At 41.6% G+C, this 18216-nt stretch overlaps 2 protein-coding genes across 4 annotated transcripts in view; both read left to right on the top strand.

The window, feature by feature from the left end:
* Positions 1-990, top strand: part of LOC311253742 (uncharacterized protein) — a 40302-nt gene extending 39312 nt beyond the window's left edge. For all 3 annotated transcript variants that reach the window (XM_084384222.1, XM_084384223.1, XM_084384221.1), the window contains one exon: positions 236-990. The gene's annotated coding sequence lies outside the window, so the exon portion shown is untranslated. The remainder of the gene's footprint in view (positions 1-235) is intronic.
* Positions 991-11856: 10866 nt separating this feature from the next.
* Positions 11857-17603, top strand: LOC311253736 (uncharacterized protein). Its single transcript, XM_084384217.1, has 5 exons — positions 11857-12539; positions 12620-12708; positions 13747-15842; positions 16438-17048; positions 17135-17603. The coding sequence occupies exons 4-5, from the start codon at positions 17021-17023 to the stop codon at positions 17488-17490; spliced, it is 384 nt and encodes a 127-aa protein (XP_084240343.1). The 5' UTR covers positions 11857-12539; positions 12620-12708; positions 13747-15842; positions 16438-17020; the 3' UTR covers positions 17491-17603.
* The last annotated feature ends 613 nt before the right edge of the window (positions 17604-18216 follow it).

Here is an 18216-nt window from a genome sequence, read left to right as displayed (position 1 = left end):
CTTGCAAAGTGCTGTGAAGAAACTCATGGACTAAAGCCCTGCCGATTGTGCTAATGTACATGAGAATGAGAAAAAGAGCGCGCACAAATCTAAGTCCCTTTGAAATCCTCCTTGGCAGGCCTCCCGAACTGGGAGTAGGGCCTGTTAATAGACCACTCCCTGAGACCTGTTTCTGTGAAAATGATATGTTGCAATATTGCCAGACGTTGTCCTCTGCTTTATCTCAAATCCACAGACTGGTAAAGGACGCCCTTCCTGCTCCGGCCAACCATCCTCTCCACAGCCTTACTCCAGGCGACTACATCGTGATTCGTGACCTCAGGCAAAAACACTGGAGGTCCAAAAAGTGGAACGGCCCGTTCCAGGTCCTCCTCACCACCCACAGTGCCGTCAAAATCGCTGAGAGAGCCACCTGGGCACACGCCAGCCACTGCAGGAAGGTCCCAACTCCACAACACGCTGAGGACCAGGAGTGTTCATAACGCCAGGAAGAGAAGCAGACGGTCACAGTATTGACATACTGTGGGAGGAAACAACTTTCGGTGCGCCGATTGATCGAAGCACTGATTCACCTGTGTGCAACGTGGAAAGACGTCAACGTCCGTGGCATCCATTCAGGCAGCCAGGCATGTGCGGTCTCCGAGGCACCTTGTGCTGTCTTGTGGGGATTGCTGTCATCATAGTGGTACCCATATTATGGCCTTCGACTCATCCCAGCAAAAGTGTCTCACAAAACACTACCACTCACAACAACACTGCACTTCTACACAGAACCAAAAGACACCTGACCTCTGACCCCTATGGACCAGACAGGACCCCTGGATGGCTCTTAAAGAATCTGTGGATGCAGTATGTCAATTATACTGCACGCACAACGACAAACTCATCATGCCTCATCTGTCAAGGCTAAACAGCAAACCTGTCACAATTAATGCAAATACGACTACAACTAATAATAATATGCATTATGATTTGATTTGATGATATTTCTATATTTAAATATTTTTATATACTTATTTATACATTTAGTAATTAGGTTCTATATTCACACTGCTGTTTGCTGCTGCAACACTTCAAATGTCTCCATTGTGGGTCAAATAAAGGATTATCTTAATTTATCTTATTTTATCTAATCTTATATGACCGTAATGAATTAAATTCACCAAGAGATGGCGACATTTTACCTCCATAAAAACAGCCCCAAACTTCTACTGATAGCATAGATTGATAGGCTATAAACCTGAGCCAACATACGACCACCAACTGGTCAATTAACCGCTCCTTTTTCAACAGAGGTGAATGTACATGCAGTTAACAAGACATACAATAAATGATAATCAGGGCCGCTGGAAAATTTAATCTCCAGTCCACATCTAGACAGAATTATCCTCTCTTCTGTCTCATGATTAGCAGGCTAGCAGCTGGGGTGTTTATGCCACAAAGTTTTCTTTTTTATTTCAACAACATACCCACCTTCAAGTGAAGCACGAGCCTCCTCTTGGTTTGACTTTGTCTTTCTTTTGCTTGCTCCTGATTCATATTGCCGTTAAGAGGCCATCTCTCCACCTGCATCCAACTGCCTGTCGGCGCATCTGACCGCTGATTGGTCAGATGCTGCGTGCTGTCAATCGTTGCGGCAACGTGTGCGGTGTCAGATTACTCGTCTCTTTTTTTTCTCTCCTGCCTCGGACTGACTTGGTGCTCTACGCGCGCCTCACGGCAGCGATGCGCATCCTTTGCGCATTTGCAGAGAAAGCGTCCCCTTGCGCAAAATGGGGCCCCCCCACGGATCGTGGGGCCCTACGCACAGCGCGTGTTCTGCGTTTAGGGAGGGGCAGCGCTGCATGGGACTGTGTGGTTGTTGCATCATTCCTTGCATTTTTTTTTTTTTAAATTTATTTAGCACAATATCATATAAAGAAAAAAAACAACATGAACAATCAACATGACAGGGATGTGCAAAGGGGAGGTATGAAACCCAAAAGGGCTTATATGAAAACCTCACCCACATATTCAAAGATCAAATTTAATACAGTTTAAAAACAATAGGAAAATAATTAAACAATAATGAAAAATAAGTAGAAAAGTAAGTGATTAAACAGTAAATGTAAGGAAGTAAGGGGAAAAAATACATACATAAATGAATAATACAAAACAGAAATAATGAATGAGATGATAAGGAAAGAATAAGAAGTGTGAGAGAGAGAGAGAGACAAAGGAAAATCATGACAATAATTGTCTTATGTTTGATGGTACATGGTTTGACTGATTAGGTACTTTTTGAGAGCCTTTTTAAATGATGTTAAATGAATAATTTTTTTCAGATAGTCGGGTAGCTGATTCCAGAGACGTAATTGCATTAGAGTCTTAATTGTTAGAGCCATAGATAGGTCCATCTCAACGTCAACTGGAATGGCATCACTGGAACCACCTCCATATTCAGAAGATAATTCCCTTGATCTGTTCCCTCACCCTGGTTGGTCCCCTCCTCCTTATCCTGACTCTGACGATGAAGACGTGTAAGGTGTGGTGAGTTGAAAGAACACACAGAGACTAATGAAGTCACTGTGTGTGATATCAGTATTATTTTTCTCAAGCTTATACTATTATGAAAAGTTTTGACATTTAGTAACAAGTTCACTAATCATTTTTTCTCAAATGTTTACAGCTATACTTTTATGATTATTGTTTACCCATTTCTAGTCATAAAATATGTGATGAATAAAGATCAGGGATTTGCAGCAGAAGACGACATCATACTACCTTGTGATCGTGCTAGTAACCTCTCCAAGGTAGTGGCCCCCTCTACGCTTGCAAAACACAGGGGCTGGAGAGGAGCAAGCCTGCGTCCCTGAATCTATTTTAGCATGATAAATTGAAAAATATTCTTTAAGACACATAGATGATTAAGATGTGTTGGTCTATTTTATTAGTCGATGTTTGCTTAAGAATCAAATATATGCAGTGTTCTATATTTTTGTTAGAAATAATCACTTGACATGATCAGTAATTCACGTGTTTTGCCTCCTCCCAGCTTGCAATGAATACTAGTAATGTCTATGTTCCACAAACACAGCTATTATTGATTTTACAATATGTGATAACTTAAATTGAATCCTGAGTGAATTTTTAAGTTTGATGTCTAGTGTGTAGTTTGTATATACTTAAAGTGATCAATACATGATCAAAAGGGAGGAGTGTAATGGGAAATTGTATTACTATACCATTTTTATTCATTATTATGTCTTACATTGTCTTCACTGTGTTCTTCCCACATCCTTGAATGTTTGTACTGTCTGCACAAAGAGAGATATGTGCTTCTTGTTATGGGAACGGAGCCTGGTACAGACATGAGAAGGACACAGTGTAGGAGATACACTAGTAATAATTGTAATTTATTAATCACTGGCGATTAATAAAACACTCGTTAATGGGGCACCACCGCCGATGTTTTGTCTATTTGAATAATCCGGAGGTAATTAATCAAATCCGACTAAACAAGGTTAACTTGTATCGATTCTAATCAATTTTAAATCAATTTATTCAATCTCATAAATGAAGTAGTGAATTTCTACACAGTTTCCATCGGTTCTCCACATTAAAAACAAACCTGCACAGACAACGACATACGGTTAAATAGGTTTATTGACTAAATAATTCAGATTAAATAAATGAAATGGCAATTTAAATGAATAGCAACAGGTAACAGGAAATGTTACCAAATTTCTCTTAAACTAAAAGATCAGAACCCTAAGACACCACTCATTTATCATGTGTGAATCCAGCTGTTATGGGTGATGGAGAGCCTACTTTCTTAGCAGAGTGGCGGAGTCAGCGGCGGAGGGTTTCTCTCCGGTGGTTTGCGACTCTAGCCGGAAGTCCCGGTCCAATGGCCGAGTGTCAGCTCATCGGGAATCAGCCGGTTGGGGACCACGGTCCGATGTCTTAGGAAGAGTGTGGCTGGTCCAGTACTGAGCCGGTGACGATTCTGGCTCACTGCCCAGCGGGGAGTTACCGCTTGAGAGTGTGCTGTCTTTCACAGGAACTCACTTAAACTAAACTATAGTTTTAAACGTTTCAAAACCGTACTTCACCTTTCACAGAATCTCACCATGGCTCAATAGATGAACTTTGTCTATCATGAAAAAGGATTATGTCATGATTAAAAATCACTGAACAATTAAAGGAAATTAAAACGGGATCAAAATAAAAACACACTTGAATATACCGTAGAACTAGTAGAATTGATCACTTACTTATTCCTCCTGGTTCTAGCTTAATACTTGTTAAAGCAAAACATATCAGAAACATTTACTAGTTATCAAGGAACTTATTACACAAAAGATCTCCTGAAGGTCTGTCCCAATCGTACCAGAGCTTATCATCAGGAGGTGCTGTGGTTTCACCGAACACAGGACACATTAAACATTAAACTTGATTTTAATCAAATTTCATCACAGAGACACGGGGAAAAGTTCAGTGTTATCAACTTCTTTAGCTGTTTCTTAATCTGTTAACATTAAGAGCATAAGTTCCTGGTTTAATGACAATTAGAACTTGCTTAAAATCTGGATGAGTGCAGAAACCATTATAGGATGGAATGTGTGATAAGAGAGGCATAGTCCTAAACCATTTGGGCAGGAGGGCTAGGAAAACAGAGGAGAGGCCCAGAGTGCTTTTACTCTGGAGGGTGTACTTGATAATTCTTGTCACAAGAAGACAAGAAGACACAGAACATCAGAGTCGTTACCTAATTTACAATTGCAAAGAAATAAGTTATAACACATGATTATGACAGTTCTTCTGTTCCTCATCATCTCTGAAAGGAGATTCATTTGATGATGAACTCGACCTACCTGAGAGAAAGGAGTGTTCATCTTGAGTGGGGGAAGAGGGCAAAAAGGGTTATTCAAGCTGTAAATAAAGAAGAGGGGTTTTTCCTGTGATGCGTCAATCTGACGGTTTCATTGGAAGCAAAACAAGTCAGGTGAAGAGGTGAGAGACTTCATAGCGTCTTTTTCCTGAAAACAGTCAGCTTGCAGATGAGAGGAGTAATTAATGCAAGAGCAGAACCTCAATGGAATGTAGAGGCGATGGACATGTGTTCCTACAACAGGGCGTTCCTTTCCTTTAACAAAAAGGGTTCTCAACTGTCTCATCTTGTTCTTCTTTCTGCAGACCGCATGCCACTCTGTTGACTAATGAACCTTCTTTATAAAGAATAAAATCCTTAAAAGACAACTGGTATTTCTTACAAGTTTGTTTCAGATATCTCACAAATTAGACAAATTTCCACAACAAGCCCAACAGAGGATGTTCTTCCTGCGGCAGCTGAAGAAGTTCAACCTGCCAAAGACGATGATGGTGCACTTCTACACTGCCATCATCGAGTCCATCCTCACCTCCTCCATCACCATCTGGTAAGCTGCTGCCACTGCTAAGGACAAGAGCAGACTACAGTGTATCATACGTTCTGTCGAGAAGGTGATTGGCTGCAACCTTCCATCCCTTCAAGACCTGCACAGCTCCAGGGCTCTGAGGCGTGCAGGTAGGATTGTGGCCGACCCCTCCCATCCCGGTCACAGACTATTTGACCCTCTACCCTCTGGCAGGAGGCTGCGGTCCATCAGGACCAAAACCGCCCGCCACATGAACAGTTTTTTCCCCTCTGCAGTTGGGATCCTCAACAAGTCCCGGGTCCCCCACCCCCACTGACACTGACACTGACTCTTTCACTCCTGCACTCAAACCCACCTCTGCCCTTGAATCTTTGCATTACATTAATGCAGAATTTGTACATCCTGTATTTTTAATATCTTCTATATTTTATCTTCCGTCTTTATTTATCAGCCATCCCACACTTTTTGCCTCTGTGTGTTGATAGTGTTTATATTGTTTATATTGTATATGTTATAGTCACTGTTTGTTTGTTTATTGTTTATTGTCTTCAATGCATGCACCTTATTCACCAAGAAAAATTCCTTGTCTGTGTAAAATCCCTCTTGGCAATAAATCTGTTTCTGATTCTGATTATTATGAATGCAGAATTGACTTCAACATAACACTGTAATGTATCTTATATTAGTGACAGGGGGTTGTAACTGCATGTGTTGGCATGTGTTGAAAGGCGTGCAAGATTACAAATTGTTATGTGTATGTGGATGGATTAGTATTTTGCACTGCATTGCTTTAGGCTCAAGTTCACATAGAATTGTTACGTTTATGAAATAAGAAAAAGTTTGGGAAATACTTCATACTTCAAGTCTCATGTGCTGATCAGAGTTGTGATTAAAAATAAGGGCGGGCCCCAGATGATTTCCAAATACCAATAGGGTCGCGTCATTCTTAAAGTAGGGAATGACTACACTCCCATTAAGTGTAATTGTTGTTTTTGTACACTTTTGTGCAGTTATGGTTACACATACCCTTTTTCCACCCTCCCACTCTTGTATTTCGTTTGTTATTCATTTGACATAAAAGAGAAAAACACACAGTAAATCATGCAGTGAAAAGCTGACAGCCCTATGCCAAACACATACTTTATATGACTTGTTAATATGGATTCAAATGGGCAAGCTGAATCATCAAGATACACATTTTGTAAACAACCCTAACCTGAAGCTGCACTTGTACTACTGGGATTGCTTTGAGTGTTGCTGTATATAATCTGAAACCATAGACAGCTGTTCTTGATCACGGAGACAAAGATCACAAACAACAAAGCATCAGGGTACTGTCAGTCCAATGGCCATTGTTCTCGAACATTTTTCAAAACAATTGAAGCACCCAGCCTTTACACCCACTGACTCATCCTCAGCATTTTTTTAATGTACCACAGTAATTTAATTTTTTTTAATGTAAAGTATACTGTTAAGATATATAAAAGGAAAACGCCTTTACTCATTGTGTTATGAACAGTACTTTTATTTTGAAGGACGTTTGTTATCCTATGCCGGATGTGATGTGTTTAGCTTGTTCCGGTAAAGAGTTGACACTTGTATGCAACAGTGGTCGGTCATGGAAAAATAAAGCATGGTGGAACTGAAGTGGAGTCTGAATGAAAATCCTTAACAGGTTATGGGCCCAGACAGCTTCGGACACCGCTAGCGACTACCGACGTCGAAATGGCAAAGAATGAGAGCCAACTTGAAGATAAGTGCCGGACAAAGTTATGAGGAGTGTCGCGACGCATTACGCGACCACCGGAGCTAAAAGCTAAGGGCTAACAGGCTAGCAGAAGAAAATACTGCAGCAACACGTGCAGAGATGGCGAGCAGAGGAGCGGCAGGGATGCTATCGCCGCAACTCTTCTTTGACGGAACAGAAGATAAGTATGACCTTTGGGAGACGAGACTCCTTGGTCACCTACACAGTTTAAACCTAAAAGAGACTATTTTGCACGAGCCCACGAATGCTAATGAAGAGCAGTTAGCTCAAGACAGACGGAAAAATGCTGACTGCTATGTTGAACTGATAAGACTGATAGATGATAAAAGCCTATCGTTAATCAGGCATGATGCTGCCGATAATGGCAGGGAGGCACTGAAGATTTTGAAAGAACATTATTCTGGTAAAAGCAAGCCAAGAATAATAAGTTTATACACATCGTTGACCAAGCTACGGATGGCAGACAACGAAAGTGTAACAGACTATATTATAAGAGCGGAAAATATTATCACTGCTTTGAGAAATGCAGGCGAAACCATGAGTGATGGGCTAATCGTAGCCATGGTTCTTGGCGGGCTACCGGACATGTTCAAGCCCCTAGCTGTCCATGTAACACAAAATGAAGACCAGGTTACATTCACAGACTTTAAAAGGAGGCTGAGAATCTATGAAGAAGCTGAAAAGATGAAAACAGCTGAATCAACGGACAATGTGATGAAAACACACATAAAGCACAACAAGCAAAATATGAATAAACACTTTGATAACAAAAGACATGAAGATGTAAGTGTGACTTGCTACAGGTGTGGAATAAAAGGGCACAAAGCAAGACAATGTACACGTAAAGTGTGGTGCAGTTACTGTAGAAGCAACACACATAAAGAATCCCTGTGCAAGAAAAAGGGGGAACAAGATGGCGCCAGAAAAGTTGCAGAGAAAGAGCAAGAAGATGATGACGACCATCTCTTCATGGCGAAACATACAAAGACTGAGAGCCCAGCAGACAACATAAAGAAGAAAGGCATCATGGTGGATGGAGGAGCAACCTCCCACATCGTGAACGACGTGAGCAAGTTTGTGAGCTTCGATGAGACGTTTCAGCCAGAGACCCACGCAGTCGAGCTGGCAGATGGGACCAAGTGCAATGGAATCGCTCAACGCAGAGGGACAGCTGTGATTCATCTCCTGGACAGCACCGGACGACAACACAGAGCACAGCTTCGGCAAGCACTCTACATGCCGTCGTACCCGCAAGACATCTTCTCAGTGGCAAGAGCAGCAAATGGAGGAGCAACAGTCACCTTCAAGAAAGAAAACAGTCACATGATCACAAAAGATGGCAGCAGGTTTGACATTCATGAAAGTGGTAATTTGTATTATTTATCAACGGTTGAACAGAATGTTGATAAATGTAAAGTGTCCCACGACATACAAACCTGGCATGAGATTATGGGCCATTGCAATTATGAAGATGTGCAAAAGTTACAAGGTGTCGTTAAAGGCATGGTGATAAAAGGGAGTGTGGTCAGACCAACACAGACATGTGAAGTGTGTACAAAAGGAAAATTCACACAGAGTAGAAATAGAGAGCCAGACAGAAAAGCTACAAAACCCTTGCAGCTAGTCCACACTGATCTAGCCGGTCCAATGCGAACCCCAAGCATAGAGGGACACAGATATGCACAATCTTTTACAGATGACTACTCAGGTACCATGTTTGTGTACTTTCTTAAAGCCAAAAGTGATGCAGTTCATGCCACAGAAAGATTCTTGGCAGATATAGCACCTTATGGTGAAGTCAAGTGCGTCCGTTCAGACAACGGCACTGAGTTTACAACTAAAGATTTCCAAGAACTGTTGACCAAGAATAGGATAAGGCATGAAAAATCTGCACCATATTCGCCACACCAAAATGGAACAGCAGAGAGAGGTTGGCGAACTCTCTATGAAATGGGCAGGTGTTTACTGATAGAGAGTGAATTACCAGATAAACTATGGAACTATGCTGTACAGACAGCTGCCTATGTGAGAAACAGGTGCTACAGCAGACGCACAAGAAAAACTCCATATGAGATGTTCACAGGTGTGAAACCGGATGTTTCCAAACTGCAGAAGTTCGGTTCTACCTGTTTTGCCTACAAACAAGAGAAAGGGAAGTTAGATTCCAGGTGCCAGCAAGGTGTTTTTATAGGATACGATAAAAACAGCCCAGCTTATCTGGTGTACTACTCAGACACAGAAAAAGTCCAAAAACACAGGTTAGTGAAATTCACAACCAAAACAGCAAATAAAAAAGAGACACAAACACCAGAAGCAAACACTGAGTATTGTGATGGCATTGTACAGCCAAAAAGTCATGATGATGGAGAAATGGTTGATGAAAACGAAGAAAATGCATCAACTCATGATAATGATGTTTCTGAGACTGCTCCAAAACAGACTGAAATGCCTCAGCAAGGAGACGACGCTGAGAGAACAAGGCGGAACCCAAAGAGGGAAAGAAAGAAGCCAACTTACCTACAGGACTTTGAAACGGAGGAAAAGGTAGACAAATTGCAAACATGTATTGACTTCTGTTACAGAGCAGTGTGTGACATTCCTCAGACTTACAAGGATGCCATTGCTTCAACCAACTCAAGGCAGTGGATCAGTGCTATGAATGAGGAGATGCAGTCACTGGAGGAGAATGAAACATTCAGCCTCACCCATCTTCCACCAGGCAAACGTGCAGTGGGGGGCAAGTGGGTGTACGCACTCAAGAGTGACACTGATGGATCAGAAAAGTACAAAGCAAGATACGTAGCAAAAGGCTACAGTCAAAAACAAGGAACTGATTACGAAGAGACATTCTCACCTACTGCTGATATGACCAGTGTGAGGGTGATCATGCAGAAGGCAGCGCAGGAGAATCTGGTGCTGCATCAAATGGACGTTAAGACAGCATATTTACATGCACCTATTGACTTTGAACTTTACATTGATCAACCAGAGGGTTATGAGACATGGTCAGACACAGGTGAAAAACTAGTGTGTAAACTGCACAAGTCTCTATATGGTCTCAAGCAGTCCGGAAGAAACTGGAATGCTATGTTACATTCATATTTGATCAGAAATGATTTCACACAGAACCCTGCTGATCATTGTGTGTACACAAAAGAAAAACATGATGAAAAGGTAATCCTCATTATATGGGTTGATGATCTGATAATAGTAGCTAGCAACAAAAGTGTACGAAGACAATCAAGGTACTATGGCACTTGCCAAGAACCCTGTAAACAGGCAAAGATGCAAGCACATAGACATCAAGTACCACTTCATCAGGGAAGTTGTAAATAGTGGTAAGGTACTTCTGGAGTATTGTCCTACTGATCAAATGCTTGCTGATGTAATGACAAAACCAGCTACTAAACTGAAACTGAAAAGGTTTGTAAAATACATGTTTGGTACATAAATGTACATGAAATGTTATGTTCACAAGAAAGTCATTGAGTTAAAGACGAGTGGGGGTGTTAAGATATATAAAAGGAAAACGCCTTTACTCATTGTGTTATGAACAGTACTTTTATTTTGAAGGACGTTTGTTATCCTATGCCGGATGTGATGTGTTTAGCTTGTTCCGGTAAAGAGTTGACACTTGTATGCAACAGTGGTCGGTCATGGAAAAATAAAGCATGGTGGAACTGAAGTGGAGTCTGAATGAAAATCCTTAACATATACACTTACTTACTGGACAAAAGATTATGAGGTGCACACTCCACAGTAAACTGCACCCCAATAGACCCTAAAAATTGCTTCTTTTTTTCTTTAATGCCACCTAAAGATGTGCACTGAGCTCAAAACTCATATCTGCATATTTTGTTGTAGCCACACAGATATTGGCCGCGTTTCCCAGATACCATAATTCTTAAGGACTTAAGAGGGCTTGTAAATGACCTTTAATATGAGCATAGTATTTCTATAAATGTGTTTTTATGTTTACTTATTAACATTCTTTAAAGCCAGGCTTTTATTTTTTATATATTAAGCAGACGTTACATTCAGTGCTTTTATTTTGAAAGCGTCTCGCCGAGACCTCGTACACATCCGGTGCTTCGGACTTTACCTGCAGTAGGAAAAGTGTGTCTGCAAGGCTAAGAGTTTGTCTTCAATGCTAAAGTGTGCCTAACTCACATGAAACGCCCTAGCACCTGGCTAATAAGGGGCACAAGGTTTGTTTTGTTACCTTTTCATGCCATATTTATGTCCGGCTCGAGTTTGGTTGCCGTGGATATTTTCATGTATAGAACGTGTTGTGGTTAACGGTAGCTACTATTAGCAACGGCCAAGCTGTCGTGTCGGTCTGTATTGGAAATGAGATGAAGCTATAAGCTAACTCGTAGGTTGTTTTATTAATGCAACAGGATGTATTTTGTCTGTTTTATGTGAGATCTGCTAAGGTTAAAAACTGTTTTTTTTTTAGTTAGAAACGAACGGTTAAAAATGCTAATTTCATGTTAAATATTGTTTTATATTTCACTCTATGGGAGGTTGTCCTTCAGTTAAAATATGAATTTTCCTTCATGATTGTTACATCAATCGTAGCAGTTAAAATATATATTTAAATTCATGGAGTAAAACCTGTGGGGGGGTTGCGGGTGTGTGTGTGTGCCAACAGGTGTATCCAAGTAGTAATCAAGCCCATTAGCGCATATTTACCCCCGTGGATATAGCCACACACGTGAGAATGGAAGAAACTGGCAGCAAAAGAAACAAGCGGGCACCGTCGTTTACCGCGGAGGAGATGGGCGTCTTAGTGGACGAGGTCTGGCAGCACCGTGATGTTTTATTCGGGGGAACAAGGGGCAAAAAGAACATCACAGTGAAGAACAGTGTTTGGCAGGCCATAGCCGAAAAGATCTCCCCCTCCAGCCCATGTGGCCTGCGTGAAAGTCCTCTCCATCATCGAGAAGACGGCCTCTGAATGCATTAGTGGGGGCATCGATGTTCAGGGGGACGAGGGGCTCTCAGAAAGTGAGGATGAAGAGGAGCCATCCGGGAGCGGAGCAGGGGTGTGCCCGCCCCCAGGAGAGGACGACCCCCACAACAGTGCCCTGTCCCTGCGCGCCAACCAGCAGGGCCTGCTGTCTGCATGCGGGGAGGCTTAACAGGGCAGCCCACAATAACGACCTGCGCCTGCAGCGAGATGCTGGTGGAGAAGCTGGTGGTGCTACGGGGGATAGAGGGCCGACTCGAACGACAAACTGCCCTGCAGGAAGAGATGGTCCGGATAAAGCAGGAGAGGTTGGAGCTGCACCGGAGACAGCTGGCGCTTGCCGAGGCGCAGTTCAACCGTCCCTCCATCTCGGTTCCAATCATCCTTCCCCAGGATTCAGGTACGGGGCATTTCTATTTTGTATCTGCATTATGCAATGTATCCCGTTCAATTTTACTAATCAATCTTCCTTCATTGCAGGTGATGCAGACGCCCAGTAAAGACAGTGCGGAGCCATAATGCTATCCGCAGCTGGAACATCTGCATCCCAGCTGACTTTGCTATCATTAGTAAGAGGATTTAGTAAATCTAATGCTGGGATTCAATGGAAAATATCTGTGAATGAATGTTTAATTTTCATAGTTTTGGGGGACCATTTCGATAAATTATGATAGTCTAAATAATATAATATAATATAATATAATAGTAGTGACCAAAATAAATTTTGAAATTAGCCCTAGCTAAAAGTAAGTAAAGATATTTTACTGATACTTTTCTAAGTTTGATATATTCCAGGTATGTTGTGCCGTTCTCACTACCAGTGAGTCAAATACAGCAGCCTGGTCAGTTGTCCTATGCTTCTGAGTACGACACTGTAGTTACCCCTCTATCCCATTGTACAGTGATTCCCAAAGTGTGGGCAGCAGCAGGCTGTGGCCCCTGGTGGGCTGTGAAGGTAATTCACAATAAATAAATATGGTTTAAAAAACATAAACACACACAATAAAACTAAAATCACAGGATCGTGACAAGAAATTTCATTAACAGTCTGATGATTGCCTTAATAGATGTGTTCAAAATACACAAATCACAATTTCCCTCAAGATACAGTAGAGGATAAGGAAGATACGATTTGGATAAGGAAAAACTCCCAGCTTTGAATTTACAACTGACAACTTAAGAGCTATTTGAGAAGGTGGTTACATGCTAAAGTTGATACACAAACAATTACCTTACCAACATACAGTAGGCTAGCAAGGGATATTGAGCGGTAGGATAGCAGATAGGGATGCTGATTATCAATCACTGATCGAAACACCGTTAAGAATTTTTTGTCGTATTTAGTTTATTTTTCATGTAACTTGGTGTACACCTTGTCTGTTCCTTTAACTCATAATGTAGCCTTATGTTGGGACCCACAGATGAAGTCATTCATTGTGGATTTCAAAATGGACTCTGAACTGAACTCAGTGTCCCAGAATTCCCCATTCTTCACACCTAGGTGCAATATTTAGCTTTGAGCTACTATTGGTCAGGGTGACAAACCCCCCTCTGATCAGAGAGTCAAAACTCCAGCGCCTTCCTTTGTTCTCTCTCTTCTCCTCAAGCCTCTCCACTCCTTTGACTTCTTATCCTCAAGGGCTCCTCTCCATCCCCCCCCCACCGGGCTGCCTGCCCTCAAGATCTCTTCTTCCGGGCTTAACAGCTGCGGAGAGCTGCAAGCTTCATTTGCAGCAGGCCCAAAGAACTTCTCCTCACTGCAGCGGCAGGAGGTCCTGCCAGTATTCCTGATCAGTTAGCACCAGCAGCTGCGACACAAAGCTTGCCAGCTAACTTCACCATCTGAGGAACACCAAGCAGGTTAGCACTGAGCTGCTACCCTCACAAAGGACAGGAGCGAACCTTTTCCTCCTCTGCTGACTTTCATCGGTCCTTGCACAGCAAGAACAGCATTCATTGGAATCCCAACGTTCTCCTGCAACCACCGACACCTTTTCCTTAAAGACTGGTAACATTGAACTGGGCTTAGATAGCATAGCATAGCACAGCTAAGCACAGGACTTTAAACTCTGATTGATGTAATGCATGTGTGTTCAATTTATGTGTGTCCACTGTTTGAGTGTTATTGTAATCTCAGGTCAGGTTATTGGTAGTTTGCTTTCCTAGACGGCTAATTCTACATTAGTCGATTGATGCTTCACACTGACTCAGGGTCTTTGCATGCAACTAACCATCTTCTATAACCTGGCATCCCGTCACACACACACACACACACACACACACACACACACACACACACACACACACACACACACACACATTCCTTGAGCCTGGAGCATATCAAACCCACATGTGATATCAGTGACCACCATTGTTTCTTTGTTCTGCCAGACACACACTCACACACACACACACACACACATACACACACAAACCTGTATATAGTACATGGAAGTTAGTGTGTTTCATCTTTGTAAATAAAAGACTTTTGAACCCACATGTTGTCTATTTAATATTGTACAAGAGTGATTGTTGCCAACTTCTACTTTGTCAAGAGCTCCAAAATCCTTCAACCATTACTAGCTGTTATGGTAATTGGTTGTAGTTATTAAGTTCATTATTAATCAGAGTTACAAACAGTTTAGTACCTTTTCTGAGACTGATTTGGTGAATTGGCTTTTTTTCCCTTCTTCAAGGGTGGTGCCCCGAGGTGATCTAATGTAAATTGGAACTTATTAGTAATCATAATTTATAATTATCCCTGATAATCATTAATTATTATTGATAGCCAAATTTAACCCCAAACTCCCTATTACTGTTGCATGAAGCACTACATTATGGTGGCTCGTGTGTTGTGAGCACAACACTTATGTTTAAAGTGTTTTCCATAAAACAATGTTCATATTTCATATATTATTAATGATTAATTGATAATCAGCAAAGTATCAATTAAAGAAATTGTTTAAAATGTACATCCCTAGTAGCAGATACTACGAGCAGTGTTACTTTTAAAGCCCCACTCCAATATCCAGTGTTACTTCATTATTAACAGTTTTGTTGTAACATTCTTTTCTAACAGACTATGAGCATTTCTCAATACCAAGAATGCAAAGAATGGACTTGTGTTCTTGAGGAGAATGTTCTTGCTAGTCGTTCTCCGAAGAATGAACTCCGGAGATCACAAGAATACAGAATGCTCCGTTTTCAGTTTTGAGACGATGCATTCTTGTGGAGCCAAATGCAGCCTGCACTGATTAAACAGCTGGGCGTTATCATCCAAAACAAGTGCTCTCTCTCTCTCTCTCTCTCTCTCTCTCTCTCTCTCTCCTGTGTATGTGACATGTAAATAAATAAATACACACGTACATAAAGCAGCAACAACCTTCATTCGTTGTACATAAGTATGTTATTTTATTTTTAAGTGCTTCTCAATCTCACGAGCCAACAGCGGGAAAAAAAACCCGCGAAAAGGCTGTTGTTTGTAGATGATCGCCATTGTGGATTTGTGGATTGTGTAGTTAGTAGAGTATTACCACCGTTAAATATGGACCGGCAAGTGTTGCTAGCTGTCGCGGTCGGTATTCTTTACTGGGAGGCTGAGGAGGAAGCTGCCGAGCTGAGGGGGCGTCTTCAGCGGAGGAGAGCCAGGATGAGGAGGAGGAGTCTGGAGAGACCTCGCGCTATCCTAGCCTTTGCTGGATTCGTAAGTTATCTTTTCTTCGGGAGCACTTGGTTTTCCATTCATATTAAAGTTAACAAAATAAATATGGTACGGTTTAGAAGTATTATTATAAATATTAATGTATGAAACAGGATTAACAGGGTCCGCCCCAAACTGTTTAGTAATAGTAACGCTATAGACCCACCCCTTTCATTCATAAATTTCCTACTATGCTACTATACTTGATATGTGATACCTATCACCACCTACTGGTGAAATCATGGGGGGACCCAACAATTACAGGTGAAATAGAGGAGCATATTAAGTTGTATAATTTCTTTATTTCTGATATCTGATACAAGTCTGATAAGTCTTGTGTAATGAATCAAGTGAAGCTCATTTGTATAGAACACAAAACATACATTAAGTTTCATGAGAGAACTATAAATACATTTTTACAGCATGTGTTTAAATTCATCAGTCTATTCAAATATTCATAGTTGATAGTTAAAAGCAAGTCATTAATAAATAAATAAATACATTCAAATATTATTTCATAAAGTAATAAATAAATAAATAAATTCAAATATTATTTCATAGTTTTACTAATTAAAAAATATTTTTTATTTTACTACAGGATCATTCTCCTCGAATGTATGCACAAGTTAACAACACTGTGCCCATCCTCTGCGCCTTCTTCTCTGAGGAGGCTGACCTCAAACCAGCCTTCAGGCTGTCAAGGGAGACCATCAATCTGTTGGTCCAGATGTTGCCCCGGCTAAAGCCACATGGCTGGAGCCACGAAATTGAGGTGGCTGTCTCTCTGTACTGGCTGGCATGTGGCACTTCCTACAGGGTCACGGCAGACATATTTGGAGGCCATGATGGGCATCCTCCACAAGGCTATCCATTTCCCCAAGCCTGAGGAGATGGAGGAGGTGGGAGCAGGTTTTGCTCGGCTGGCTGGGCATGAGGCTTTTCCGGCGTGCAGTTGGAGCCATAGATGGATGCCACATCCGGCTTGTCCCACCTGCGGAGCAGAAGAAGAGCAACAGGGGATTTTTGCATTTTTGGATGTTTACATCGGCAACACGGGGTCAGTCCACGATGCCCTTGTCCTCCAGAGGTCTCCTATGTACAAACAGTCCCTCTACTCACCAGCTGGCTTCTTCCTCCTGTGAGACGGGGGGTACCCTTGCCTGCAGCATCCGGTGGCCCTCATGACTCCCTACCGTCAACCTGTAGCAGGTGAGAGAATAAATTATTTATTACAGTTGTTACTTTGAATTTGAATTCCTGGATGTATTCTACATTACCTGTATTTTAATCAACAGGCCAAGTTGAGGCCCGTTTCAACAGGCATCACGCCAAGGCCCGCAACATTATTGAGCGCACCTTCGGGTTGCTCAAAACCCGCTGGAGAGCCATCTTCCTCCGGGCTTTGGAGATCCGGGCTCTGTTCGCCCCCAAGGTTGTTGGAGCATGCTGCATCCTCCACAACCTTTGCCTGTTAGCTGGTGACATCCAGGAAGAGGAGGAGGCAGAGGAGGATGACTGGGAGGATGAGGAAGCTGGGGGGAATGCTGCCCAAGGTCAGGAGCTGTCGGGAGTCAATCTCAGAGGCAGACTTGCTGCCGAAGAGTCTGCCCCTCAAGAGCTCCCGGCATTTCTGAGGGAGCATGATTACTAAAGAAAAACCCCAAATTCATAATCAGTTCAATAATTATTTGTAATTTTAATTAATGTTAATTGTAAATATTGTTTTGCTGATTAATTAAACATATAACAATGGTTAATTGTAAATATTGTTTTGTTGATTAATTAAACATATAACAGTTAGTTAAACATATAACAATGGTTAATTGTAAATATTGTTTTGTTGATTAATTAAAAATGATTGTATAGTTTATCTCAATTAAAAATGATTATATTATGTGTATAGTTAAACATATAACAATGGTTTGAAAAAACACCTGTAAGTAAAGTCAACCTCCCAATCAGATTTCAGTTTCAGAAGCGTTTGTTGTGACCACCGTTACAAGCCTTGGTGCCTCGATTTGTCTAGGAAGACGTTTTACCTCTCATCCAAGAGGCTTCATCAGTTCATGTTCGCTGACCAGGCTGAGACTGGTCCAAGGTCCGAGGACCAGTCTCAGCCTGGTCAGATGCGAACATGAACTGGCAAATAACTGACAGATAACCAAGTCCAGTTGCGTTTCGAATTTCTTTGAGACCACTTCATTCACAACTCAATACTCACACTATTTAATTGACAGAATAACAATAAAACAACAACAAAGAACTACATTTAAAAATTACCTACAACTACTACGTATATACACTATTTACATTTTCTCCACAAGCCTCTCAAAGAGAGACAAATACTTGTCAGCTCTCTGACTTGCTGCCCTCTCCC

The sequence above is a fragment of the Pagrus pagrus genome (assembly GCF_965226575.1).
Source record: "Pagrus pagrus genome assembly, contig: HAP1_SCAFFOLD_40, whole genome shotgun sequence".
NCBI classification, from domain to species: Eukaryota; Metazoa; Chordata; class Actinopteri; order Spariformes; family Sparidae; genus Pagrus; species Pagrus pagrus.
The sequence above is the reverse complement of the archived record's forward strand: the minus strand, read 5'-3'. Positions and strand labels throughout refer to the sequence as shown.